The 13,609-nt window shown below is 39.5% G+C and overlaps 1 protein-coding gene across 1 annotated transcript in view; it reads right to left on the bottom strand.

Moving 5' to 3' along the window:
* LOC114211960 (phospholipid-transporting ATPase IB-like) overlaps positions 1 to 13,609 on the bottom strand; it is a 229,618-nt gene that overhangs the window by 42,378 nt on the left and 173,631 nt on the right. The window contains exons 34-35 of the mRNA XM_088021973.1: positions 10,369 to 10,467; positions 3,369 to 3,457 (exon numbers count right to left, since the gene is read on the bottom strand). Coding sequence (XP_087878099.1) covers positions 3,369 to 3,457; positions 10,369 to 10,467 — 188 coding nt within the window. The remainder of the gene's footprint in view (positions 1 to 3,368; positions 3,458 to 10,368; positions 10,468 to 13,609) is intronic.

The raw sequence follows: 13,609 nt of genomic DNA on the forward strand, positions 1-13,609 counted from the left end.
TTTTAACGTTTTTAAAAAGTGAGTCATGAAAATAATTTCTTTCTATACAATATTTTAAAAATATTTTTAAAGTAACTGAAATATACTTTTCTATTTCTCATATATATTCAATGATATTTTAAAGTCATTCATATCCTCATATATTAACGAAATGTTTGGTAGTGGTTTCAGGAGCATGTGATTCCTGCATAAAGCACTTATCCCTCTATTTGAATCCAGTTACATATGTCCTTTAACACTCCATATTATCTACAGTGACCCCAATAGCATGAAGTACCAAAAAGATAGAGATAGTGCAGCTCAGAGATGATAAGTGACATGCCTAGGGTCGCATAGCAAGTCAAGAGGCAAAGCTGGGATGCAGTTGACCATCGGATTCCTGTGTATCAACCGAATTCCCATGGAGCTGAACTATGTGGCACTTTGGAATGTGACATACTGAAGTTCCAGTCTGTCTTCCACCCGTTTCTAATTATATAATCTAAGGCAAGTGATGAAATTTGCTGAACCATTTCCTTCCCTGCAAAATGAGGATTCATTCAGTTAACTTGTTGTTCAACAAATATTTAATAACTGTCTCTACATAGTGGTTTCAGATATTTAGTGCAATAAAGACCCAGTGTTTTAACAGTGGCCAAGATCACGGTATGTGCTCAATAAATATTGGTTCCATTTTGTCCATTTCCAATGGTTGACGTTGGACAGTTGGAAGAAGAAATGGCTATTTGTTAATATACATAATTCTGCCTGGACACTTCATTAGTCAATTAGTTCATTCCATAAGATTTGTACTGAGTGTCCACTATGTACATGTGTTCTTGGAATAAATTAGCAAAGCAAAAATCCTTGTTCTTACAGAGCTTACATTCTAGCAATAAAGATGAATTATGTAAGCATATGAAGATAATAAGCACAAAACAAAGAGTTAATCATAGTATCCAAGAGTATACTAAAGAGCTATGAACAAAAGAAAAAACTGAAATCAGGGGTGGGGTTGTGTAGCTGTAGAGTGGTCAAGGTAGGGTTCATTGAGAAGGTAATATTTGGGCAAAGCCTTGAAGGAAGTGAGAGATTGAGCAGCACAGATATATGAAAGATTTGCTTTCTAGGCTGAAGTGTCATCCAGTGCAAAGGCCCCGGGGCAGGAGCATTCTTGATATAAGAAGAGCACAGAGGTTGGAGTGGAATGAAGGAGGAAGAAGATTAGATGACATCAGGAAAGTAACAGGGTCCAGATAAGTCTTTTTTGGCCATTGTAAGGCTTTTATATTGAATGTGATAGATAGCTGTTGAAGAATTTTGAGCAGAAAATTGATATGCTTGTGCTGACATGATCTTAAATGCATCACTTTGGCTGCTGTACAAGAGTCAAGGGTAGAAGCAGGAGACTTGTTAAGAGATTGTTGCAGAAATTCAGACAGGTGGTGGTGGTGGTGGTCCAAAGCAGGGTGCCAACAGGGGTTTGAGTGAGAAGTGGTCAGTCTCTGAATATAATGTGATGGCAGAGCCATCTAATATGTTAGAGGAACTGGAAGGACTGCAAGGATTTTGGCTTGAGCAACTGAAAGCATGCAGTTGTCTTCAAGTGAAGGCTGTAGGTGGAGCAGGCTTGGTGGGAGAGGAGACCAGGGGCTCAGTTTTGGACATCATTGGTGGCTTTGACTGGAGAAATGTCAGTTAGGTGGTAGGCGTGAAGACTTGATGGGGAGTGAGTTTAAGGGAGAATGAAAGAAGGGGATTTGAGAAAATGGATACAGACCATTTGACCAAGAACTGTTCCTGCAAAGGAGTTCAATGAAATGAAGCACATTCTAATGGGTAATGGACGGTCCAGAGAAAGTTCTACTTTTGTGTGCTGGTGAGAATGATCTAGTAGCGGAGAGTGAAAAAGTGGTGACCTAGGAGACAAAGAAAAGATGGGAATGAGATTCTCGGGTGCACAAGAGCAAATGGAGTCAGTGGCCACTCACTGGCACAAGAGCCAGTCTGTGGAAATAAGTGGGAAGACAGAGTGTGTGGGTGGAAGTAGCTGACAGGTGAGGTGGTGGAGAGAGTGACTGAAAGTTCATTTTTGGCCCATTTTTCTCTGGGATGTAGAAATCAAGGTCATCATTTGGGAAAGAAGATCGGAGAGATGTTAATCCAAATCCTTAAGACATCTGTTGTACTTTTTATTTTCTTGTCCTGGTTCATTTTTTTTACCTTTGGTTACCTTTCCGCTGCTTCTGCTTAAATATATCTAGGGAGGGGGGAAAACCAAAGTGCTGGGCACAGGACAGGAAGAAGTAACTGTGTGTGTGTGCAAAGGAGAACTAGCGATCAATCCAGAGACACACAAATCTCAGAGATATGAAAAAAAGACAATAAAAGAATCTAGAATTTTTAAAATTCTACAACTTTCAGTGAATACCTTGGTCAGAAAAGAGGGACAGTTAGCTCTCATTCCATGCAAATATCCCACGTTCCTTTGTTTGTACTACCTTTATGTTTGACTCATTTCCTTTCTCAGGATAGTAATCAGCACTCACATTATCAGACATGAATCACATAGGACCTAAATCTTTCATCTAGGCACTTCTCGGATGCATTTCTTATTAAAGGACAGGAAAATGAAATAACTTTTAAAGGTTTTCCATGTCCAACATGGGCTATGTTAACATCATACCCCCAAAAAGTGTACACAAGTTTTCTAAGGGTAAAAATTATTTGGAGCCAAATACCACTTTTCCATCTTAAATGGCATGTTGGGAGTCTGTAAGAGGATCTTGAAAACGTGAGGATGTTAGATTTAAGGAGGTTATCATTCAGGAATGGTTGACCAGGAATTGCGGTCTTTGAAACTGCACTTGCTTTAGGCCAAGAACATTAATTTGATGAATCCAGGTGAGCCTTCCTGCCCTATGAGAACTACCTTACCTTTTAAAAAATATATATAAAATACCACAGGTAGTTTCCTTTTAAAAAAATTGTGGTAAAATACATGTAACATAAAATATACCACTTAATGGTGTTTAAGTGTACAGTTCAGGGACATTAAGTACATTCACTGTGCTGTGGAACCATTACCAGCATCCATCTGCAGACCTCTCCATCTTCCCAAACTGAAACTGCATACCCATTAAACACCAAGTGCCCATTCTCCCATCACCCCCCACCTCCACCCCCTGGAAACCCCCATTCTCCTTTCTGTCGCTATGAATTTGACTAAGTACCTCATATCAGTGGAATCGTAGAGTCCTTGTCTTTTTGTGTCTGGCTCATTTCACTTGGCCTAATCTCTTCAAGAAGCACCTGACATTGAATTGCTCATCTTTCATGTCAGTAGGTGGAGTCTCAGTTTGTGGCCTACTTTACAGCATGTTACTTACGTGGGATGCTTTGATCAAAAGATTCATTTGGGAAGACAATCTTGTGCAGTGTGCTGGCTACGGACATTCTGAGTTTTGTTGCCTCCACTCTGTGAATAAATCAATCATAGCCTCACTTTAGTTCATTGGAACAGATTTCAAAGAAATTTATTGGGACAAAAAAGAAGTTGCAAGGTAAAAGAAAAAAGTCTTCATGTTTTAGGGACTGTTTGTATATTTAAAATAAAATTGATATTATCCAGATACTCAACAAGGTGCTTCTTCTAAAATAGGGGTTTTGCTTGTGAACATTTCTTACATACGGCCCTCCTAACTGTCCCTCCCCAGGAGCTGAATGGAACAATGCATGTCCTGTCAGTCCTCTGGCCTCCCAGAGCACCTTAGAGATTTTATGGTGTGTATTTTAAAAATCTTTGTCTCAATTTCCTGGTTCAAGACTCTGAATACCGTGCATCAGGAAGGGTCAGCTCTAAGCACAAGAGACACCTTCTCTAAACCCCAAGGGGACCACACTGGACGCCCCAAGTTCAATACTTTCTAAATTTCAAAGAGTGTGGGGCCATTGTGGGTAAACACAGCAGCATAATTAGGGAAGTCCATGGTTGTTTCTTCTTTTTTTCTCTCTATAAGCCTGAAAATAGGGTTAAAACAAAACAAAAACCCATGCAGCCTAACCTGCTCTGTTTTCTCACTTCTAAGATGTCACCAGGCTATAGGAGCCTTTTGCTGTTTTGGGATTCGCCATGTATCCTGGTATTTCCAGAGATCTGAGGGGCTCACAGCTGGTGTGACAAACTGCAGTTGCTTTCAACAACCACAACTGTACCCCTATACCATGCCCTCCTGTGGGAAGGCTTCCCTTTGGTGGCTCAGAGGACGTTTTCTAAGGACTGCCTGAAGGAACAGTTCCTGAGTTGGTGCGGCTCAAAGGTTATTACACAAGGGGCGTGGCCTTGGGAATAACTGACTACTGACTTCCCTCTCTCCATTGCTCCCCGGAATGAAAGTGACCCATTGCTAATGTTCTGAACCAGAACAAAAAAAAAGTTAATCATAAAAAAAAAAAGGTTGAGGTTTTCCAAAGCGTTTGAAAGACTCAGATTAGGATTTTACTTTTGCTTGTATATCCAGGAGCTGAAGAACATTTGGCTCTGGGCTTTCCAGAATCCATTTACTCATTTGCATTCCCTCCTTTTTTCTCCCTCTCTCCCTCTTCCTCTTTTTCTGTTAAATTTTTCACAGATAAATCACTTACATGGTTAAAAATTTAAAGAGAAAATATGTAAAGATGGAGAATAAACATTCGACTTCCTTTTCCCAACTTCCTTGTTCCTCACCTCTGTTCTCTACCAGTAATCACTCATAGTGGTTTCTTAGCTAATTTTGCAGAGGTGCTTTATAAGAAAAAGTGCTTGCATATTATTATTCCTGCCCTTTTGCACTAAAGGTTGCATATTGTACAAAGGGTTCAACATCTGATTTTTTCTGTTAACATATCCTGGAATCATTTGCACCTCAGTACACAGCTTCCTGACTGCTTTTCACAGCTAGAGAGTACTGGAGTGCGTGAATGTACCACACAAGTAAGGTTGTTCCTAAACGTTGGCAGTTCCAAATACTGCTGCAGTCCCTAACACTGGGACATATGTGAGTTTTTGGGGGATGAGAGGGGATGGTACATTCCCAGAAATGGAATTACTGAGTCAAAGGCCATACGCAATTGTATTTCTGATAGATATTGCCAAATTAACTACCATAATTCTTTCCTTTCCCATATTTTCACCAGCCAAGGGTGGCCAACAATGATAGATGAAAAATATCCTGCCTGTGTGCTTAGCATTTTCATTTCTTACTATGAATAAAGTTGAGAATATTTTCATATGTTTAAGAATCTTTAGTATTTCCTTTTCTGTGAACTGTGTGTTTATACTTTGCCTATTTTTCTATTGCTTGGGTGTTTGGTCTTGCTGATTTCTGGAAACAATTTATCTTTTTGGGAGGCTAGCACTTTGTTATGTGAATTTTCTTTTTGTACAATTTATACTGTTTATATTTTTGGTTTGGTTTCTTATTACCGAGGTTCATTTTGCATGTGATAAAATGCATAGATCTTAAAAGTACAGTGTGATGAATTTTAACAGACCTATTTACCTATGTATCAATCTCCCAGATCTGTTTTTTATACCAGTACCATACTGTTTGGATTGCTACAGCAATATATATTAGCTTTATAGTAAAATGTAATAGAATAGCTTTGTAATATAGTTTGAAATCAGAAAGTGTGATGCCTCCAGCTTTGTTCTTCAAGATTGCTTTGGTTCTGTAGTAGTGCTTTATGATCCTTTGTATGTCTGTGTTATCAGCTGTAATGTCTCCTCTTTTGTTTCTGATTTGAGTCCTCTTTTTTTCTTCATGAGTCTAACCAAAAGTTTGTCTACTTTGTCTATTTTTTGAAAAACCACAGCTGTTAATTGATGTTTTCTACTGTGTTTTCGTCTCTATTTCATTTATTTCTGCTCTTAGTTATTTCCTTCCTTCTGCTACCTTGAGGCTTAGTTCTTCTTTTCCTAGTTCCTTAAAGTGTAAGATTAGGTTTTTTATTTGAGATGTCTTTTGTATCTCAATGTTGGCATTTATTGTAATGAACTTCCCTCCATAGAGCTGCTTTTGCTGCACCCCATTGTTGCCCTCCCATTTTCATTTGTCTCCAGATGTATTTTTATTTCTTTTTCAGTTTCTTTTTTGATCCATTGGTTGTTCAGTAGTATGTTGTTTAATCTCCACACATTGTGAATTTTCCAGTTTTCTTCTTGTAATTGATTTCCAGTTTCATACCATTGTGGTTAGAAAAGATGCATGATATTATTTCAGTCTTCTTAAATTTACTAAGACTTGTTTTGGGGCTTAATGTATGATCTATCTTGGAGATTGTTCCATGTGCTCTTGAGAAGAATGTATATTCTCTTGCTTTGGGTTGGAATGTTCTGCATGTATCTGTTAAGCCAATTGTCTAATGAAGCATTTAAGGACAGTATTCCTTATTAATTTTCTATCTAGGAGACCTATCCATTGATGAAAGTAGGATATTGGGCACCTGGGTGGCTCAGTTGGTTAAGCGACTGCCTTCTGCTCAGGGCATGATCCTGGAGTCCTGGGATGGAGTCCTGCAGTGGGCTCCCTGCTCAGCAGGGAGTCTGTTTCTCCCTCTGTCCCGCCCCCCTCTCATGTGCTCTCTCTCTCTCTCTCTCTCTCATTCTCTCTCTCAAGTAAATAAATAAAATCTTTAAAAAAAAAAGTAGGATATTAAAGTCCCTTACTGTTATTATATTGCTGTTTATTTCTCCTTTTGGGTCTGTTAATATTTGCTTTATACATGTAGTACTCTTATGTTGGGTGCATAAATATTTACAAATGTCATATCCTCTTATTGGACTGACCCGTTTATCATTATGTAATGACTTTCTTTCTCTCTTGTTTTTATTTTAAAGTCTACTTTGTCTGATATAAGTATAGCTACCCTAGATTTCTTTTGGTTTCCATTTGCATAGAATATCATTTTCCATTCCTTTACCTTCATTCTCTGCATGTCCTTACATCTAAAGTGAGTCTCCTGTAGGCAACATATAGATGGGTTTTGTTTTTTAATCCATTTAGCCACTCTGTCTTTTAATTGGATAGTTTAATCTATTCACCTTTAAAGAAATTACTCATCAGCATAGGCATACCTCAGTAATACTGCAGGCTTGGTTTCAGACTATCACAATATAGCTAATATTGCAGTAAATCGAGTCAAGTGGATTTTTTGCTTTCCCAGTGCATATAAAAGTTATGTTTCCACTATACTGTAGTCTCTCAAGTGTATCATTGCATTATGCCTAAAAAGAACAATGTACATACCTTAATTAAAAATAATTTATTGTTAATGTATGCCTGCCACCACCTGAACTTTCAGCATGTCACAATCACTCTTCACAGATCACCATAAAAAATAATAAGGAAGAAGTTTGCAATATTGTGCAAATTACCAAAATGTGACAGAGACATGAAGTGAGCAAATGTTGTTGGAAAAATGGCACCAACAGATTTGTGGACACGGTATACCACAAACCTTCAATTTGTAGAAAGAAAAGAAAAGGGAAAAAAAGAAAGCAGTATCTGTGAAGTACCATAAGGAAAAGCACAATAAAACAAGATATGCCTGTGTATACTTATTGCCATTTTGTTCATTGTTTCCTGGCTGTTTAGTAATTGCTTTGTTCCTTCATTTCTTCTCTTTATGATTTGATGATTTTCTGCAGTGGTATGTTTAGAGTCCTTTCTCTTTACTTATTTTTTGTGTGTATTTACTATAGGTTTTTGCTCTGTGGTTACCATGAAACTTACATAAAATTATATTTTAGGTCTATTTTAAGTTGATAACAACTAAAGTTCAAATGCAATCTAAAGGTTGGAATTTTTACCCTCCTCACCACTCTGTTTTTGATGTCACAATTTATATTTTTTATCTTGTGTATCTTAACAAATGATTGCAACTATAGTTATTTTTACTACTTTTGTCTTTTAAGCTTCATATTAGCTTTATAAGTGATTTATCCATCACCTTTACAATATTAGATTCTGAACTTTACTATAATTTACCTTTACCAATGAAATTTATACTTTCATGTTTTTCTGTTACTGATTAGCGTCCTTTCATTTCAGTTTAAAGAAGTCCCTTTAACATTTCTTGTAAGGGCAGGTCAGTGGTGATGAACTTCTTTACCTTTTGTTTGTCTGGAAAATTTTCAGTTCCAGCTTTGCTGGATACAGTATTCTTGGTTGGTGGTTGTTTTTCCTGTAGCATTTTTAATATAGCATCCTACCCACTCTTGACCTACAAGGTTTGTTCTGAGAAATCTGTTCATAGAATTCCCTTGTGTGTGATTAGCTTCTTTTATTGTGTTGCTTTCAAGATTCTTTGTCTTTGATTTTTGACAGTTTCATTATAATGTATCTTGTTGAAGTCTTCTTTGGGTTGTACCTGACTTGGGAATCCTTTAGCATCATGTACCTGGATGTGTGGACACATATTTTAAAGTCTCTTGGGTAAATACCTGAAATGGAATTGTTGGGTCATGGGGATAAGCATTTCTTTAAACTGATTAGAAATGGTCAGTTGCCCAGACTGATTGTTCAAGAGTTATAGTTGCTCTTCATCCTTGCCAACACTTGGTACTGTCAGTGCTGAGTACTCAGTAGGTGCCAAATATGGGGGTGATAATTAATCCATTCATTTACTTTAGATTTGCCCATGCTTCCAATTTAAATTTTAAAAAGTACCTTTGGGCCTCTTTACCCAGGTCACACCATCAGTTGCTTTTGACCCTTTCCTTCATGGTTAACAAAGTACTCCAAATATAGCAGGCATTCAATATAGTTAAAGACTGATTCTTTGCCTTATAATTCCTGTATAAATAGTCCAGATCCAGATAAAGCCCGCTTAAAACCTCAGGACATACCAGGCTTCATATAAGTGTCTGAAATAGAAGTCTGTTGTTACTGAGAAGGAGCATGGCTCTTTCACTCAGAAGAACACCCAGGTTATGGCAGACCATTGGAGATGACCTCTTCCTGGAGATAGTTTGGGTATAGAGATTAAAAATATTAATACACATTAATTTCTAGCATTTGGCCTATTCTTCTCTCAAAGCCATCAGATCAGGACCAGTGGGAACAAGGCAGCAACTGTGAAAGTAAACAATGTAATTTGTTGTCTTCTTCCAAGGCAGTGGGAGAAAGGGAGCAATTCTAGAAGAAGCCCTGGTCCTTTTCTCCTGCAGTGCACTTCCCTGACCTCCAGTAGCCATAGCTTCATCTAGTGGGGAGGACACAGACCCTGCATATCTAAACCTTTTTGCAAGAATCTGCAGGAAAAAGTGGCAGAAATTAGCAGATTCTCTGGCCCAAGACAGATATTTGGGTGTCTGTCCACCAACCACCAGAAGTTAATATAAAGTTAGGATATACAAACTTGATGCGCCATCTGTTAAAATAATAGCAAGGAAGGTTGTGAAAAGGACAAAGCTTTCTTTAAAAACATGTGAGGTGAAATGGAAACATGATTTTCCAAAATGAGTCATTTAAAAAAAATTGGTAAAGAAAACAATAAGATATCTCAAACTGGTTGTGTGTGGGTGTGTATGAAGGGACAGTGTGTAGGGCACTCTAAGCCACTGAAAGGGTCTTATCTTTCTCTGAGTGAAAGGGGAGGTAATGGGAAGGTGGAGAGCGGGGAGTGATGTCTAATTTATACTGCCGAAGTGTCCTCTCTCTGATTGCTATGGGAAGGGCCAGAAGCAGAGATATCTGTTAAGAGGCTACTGAAATAATCCAGACGAAAGATGATAGGGGCTGGACCAGGGCAAGATGGTACAGATTGTTAGTAGTGATCTAATTCTCAGTTTTACTTTGAGGTAGGAACAATAGGATTTAATGACATGGGTATGGGATAGCAGAAAGAAGATGTGAGAGTGACCTCAAGATTTTTGGCCTGAGAAACTGGAAGAATGAAGTTGCCATCCACTGAAAGGAGGAACTTAGGGGAAGCTGGTGTGGCAGAATAGGGGCCTGTGCTGCTGGGGATATGAAGTTCAAGATGCCTGGTTGACATGTGCTTAATAAGCTTGGAGAAATCATGGAAAGTATGGAAGTACCTGGGAGGGAAAGGTGGGAAGAACAAGGAGAACAGGAGCACCTGGGGGGCTCAGTCGGTTAAGCATCTAACTCTTGGTTTCAGCTCAGGTCATGATCTCATGGGTCATAGGACGGAGCCCAGCATCAGGCTCCACGCTCAGTGGCAGTGGGTGGAGGGGGTCTGCTTGGGGAGTCTGTCCCTCTGCCCCTCCCCCACTTGCTCATTCTCCCTTTCTCTGGAATAAATAAATAGATCTTAAAAAAAAAAAAAAAAAGAATGAGGAGAACAGCTTTTTAACAAAAGTCAGGATAAAGGGAACAGCCTCACCTCCTTTTAAACATTTTAGGAGGATAAAGTCCTTGAGCTCTGCTACTTTCCAGCTCCCGAATCTCCTCTAGTAATGTTCTGTTGCAGGTATTTATAATCCTGTATTATGTGGGAAAGATAGAGCATAACACATGAGCATTACACACTCTAAGCAACAATTTCTCCCCTCTTGGATAACTCTGGACATCCCTTACCTACAGGCCATATGAGGGGATGCAATGCAGCAGACCCAGTCTCCATGTGAAACCAGACTCTGTTTTCCTAGTAGCTATGAAGCATTACCAGAGAGGATACTGGACAGAGCCGGGTAGTGCCCATTAGTAGCCAGCCACCCCAAACACAGACTTCCATGTCTGTAGATCTGAGTGTCTAAGCCACAGAGGGCCCTGACCCTGAAAGAGTCAATCTGCATGAATGCAGCTAGACAGTTAAAGATTCATAGGACTAACATGATTCTGTATGACTTTTTCTACCATGGTCACTATTCCACAATCTGGATTCTTAAATTTTCAGCTGTGTGCTACCTCTAATCTTCACTTTAGTCAGAGAGATCTAGGACTAACTGTGCCATTTATAGCAGTTATAATGGCAGAGGGGATGTGTCAGAGCTTCATGTATCAGGTGTGCATATTTGACTTGAAACATGCAAAGCAACCCAGACAGATGCTCTCCATTTCTGTGGCAACTTATTTTCATTGGGGTCTCTATCACTATCTATATTCAGGCACTCATCATTCATCCACTCATGTATTCCTTAAATTTTTTTGAGACACAATTAGGTGTCAAAGACACAGACATTATCTCTACTTTCATAAAACTTCCAACATATATAGAGAGACGACAGACAAGTAAACGAATGAGCCATGTCAGAAGGAAATAGGTATGATTCAAGGGTCCCTAGATGGCAGCATTACAGTATGAGGCAGAGGTAGAAGCTTGTTAAGAGTCTTAGTGAAGGCTCCTCTAGGAAAGTGGAGTCTGAGCTGGGGTAAAGGAGAAGGAAGTAAGTAAAGGGGGGTGTTGGAGAACATTCTGGACAGAAGAAACTTCCTACGGGAGAGCCCTGTAGTGAGGGGAGGCACAGTGAGCATGGTCTGAGAGAGGTAAGAGAGATGGACTGGAGGGATTTGGCAGGTGTTAAGAAGTGGCACAGAGGACAGCTCACGGGCTTTTGGTTAATCATGACTGCTTTTACCCCCAGGTACGTACAATAAAAAAGTGCAAAAGAGTTTAAGATGATAGTAAGACTTGGTTTACAAATTTTAGGCTGGCTGAGACAGAAAATTATGGGAAGAAGATTGGGTGATTGGCAGAAATTATTAGAGAAGTCAGTGGTCAAATTTTAGAACAAAAAGTAAAAAAATGTGATGCCACACACTTCAAAATTGCATTATAAAAGAATTAATAAGCCTAAATTCTAACATGCACCTGAAGAAAAACACATTTATCTAAGTGGTATGCTTCAATTTAGGAATTTTCTAAGTTGCTCCCTAAAAACAGGAAGCTATCAGGGAGGAGGTAAGATGCTGGAGTAGTACGAGGACCTTATGTTTGCCTTGTCCCTTAAACACAGCTAGATAATTATCAAATCATTTTGAACACCCAGAAAGTCCATCTCCACACCTAGAGGGAGGAAAGTGGCCACATTGTGGAAGGTAGGAGGTGTGGTGATGTGACTTGGGGGAGAAAAGAATCATAGGTTCTGTAGAGGGCAGGGAGCCCTATCAGAGAGAGAGAGAGCAGTACACCGGGGATTACACAAGAAAAACACTTACCCAAAACCACTGATGGGGAAAATTAGAGGGGCTAATTATCACAAGTTTTTATAAGCAGTAGAGCTGAAAATCTGAAGTTTTAGAAGTCTGTGCCATCGCCAGGTTTGAGCCTGGTGGGCATAGCAGTGTTATTGTGGAGAAGGAGGGCAGAGGCCCAGGAGCAGACATTGTGCTCTGAGGATCCCCTGGATCATGCTGGGAGAGACAGTTCCCCTTCTTGGAGTGCATTTGGGAGAGGTAACACTGCTTCTCAGGGACAAAAGAGCCAGCAGGCACCATTGAGCTGTCCTATTCATTAGCATATGAGTAGAGACACCTGAGGGCAGCTAACTGGATGCTGGCTTTTTGCTATGCTTCACCATAAAACCCAAGCCCCTACTTGGTAGTGGGACTGCTTTTGTGAAACAAACCAGCACCAACCACAGCCTGGCAAGAGCCTCCCCGAGAGGATCAGTGAGGTCCGCACTGTGCCTGGTCCCAAAAATTTGGAGTTTTGAAACCTATCTGCATGCCTGAGATAAAACACAGGAGCACTGCAAGGCAGGCAGATGGCGTGGACACAGACAAGGTGAAGGCAGGGATCAGCCAGCACCCCCCCCCCACCCCATGCACCAGGTCACCTGATCAGAGTGCCGCAAAGCTTTAACTCTAGGGGAAATAAAGCCAAGCACAGGCTTTCCTAACACACAAAGAAAGAGACCTAGACAAAATGCCAAGATGGAGGAAATAATCCCAAAAGGAAGAACAAGAAGAGGTTACAGACAGGGAGCTAATCAAAATAGATATAAGTAATATGCCTGAACCAGAATTTAAAACAACAATCATAACAATACTAGCTGGGCTTGAGAGAAGCATAGAAGAAACCATAGAGACCCTTACTGCAGAGGTAAAACACCTAAAAACTAGTCAGGCTGAAATGAAAAATGCTATAACCAAAATGCAAAACCAACTGGATGTAATAACCACAAGAAGCAGAGGATAGAAAAAAAAAAGAGGATAGAATAAGTGATAGAGAAGATAGAATTATGGAAGATAATGAAGCTGAAAAGAAGATGGAAAGATAAATATTGGATCATGAATGTAGACTTAAAGAAGTCAGTGACTCCATAGTATGTAATAATATTAATGCCATAGGAGTCTCAGAAGAAGAGAGAGAAAAGGGGCAGGTTTATTTGAGTAAATTATAGCTAAAAACTTTCCTAATCTGGGGAAAGCAGCAGACATCCAAACTCAGGAGAGACAGAAAATTCCCATCAAAATCAACAAAAGCCAGCCAACACCAAGACATATCATAGTAAAATTTGCAAAACACAGAGATAAGGAAAGAAAGCAGCAAGGGAAAGGAGATCTCTAAACTACAAGGGAAGACAAATCAGGTTAGCAGCAGATCTCTCCATAGAAATCTAGCAGGCCAGAAGAGAGTGACATGATCTATTCAATGTGCTGAAGGGGAAAAATATGCAGCC

Source organism: Eumetopias jubatus, unplaced genomic scaffold (genome assembly GCF_037043125.1).
Source record: "Eumetopias jubatus isolate StellerSeaLion01/CBP00866 unplaced genomic scaffold, mEumJub1_p1.0 scaffold_3, whole genome shotgun sequence".
Taxonomy (NCBI): Eukaryota; Metazoa; Chordata; class Mammalia; order Carnivora; family Otariidae; genus Eumetopias; species Eumetopias jubatus.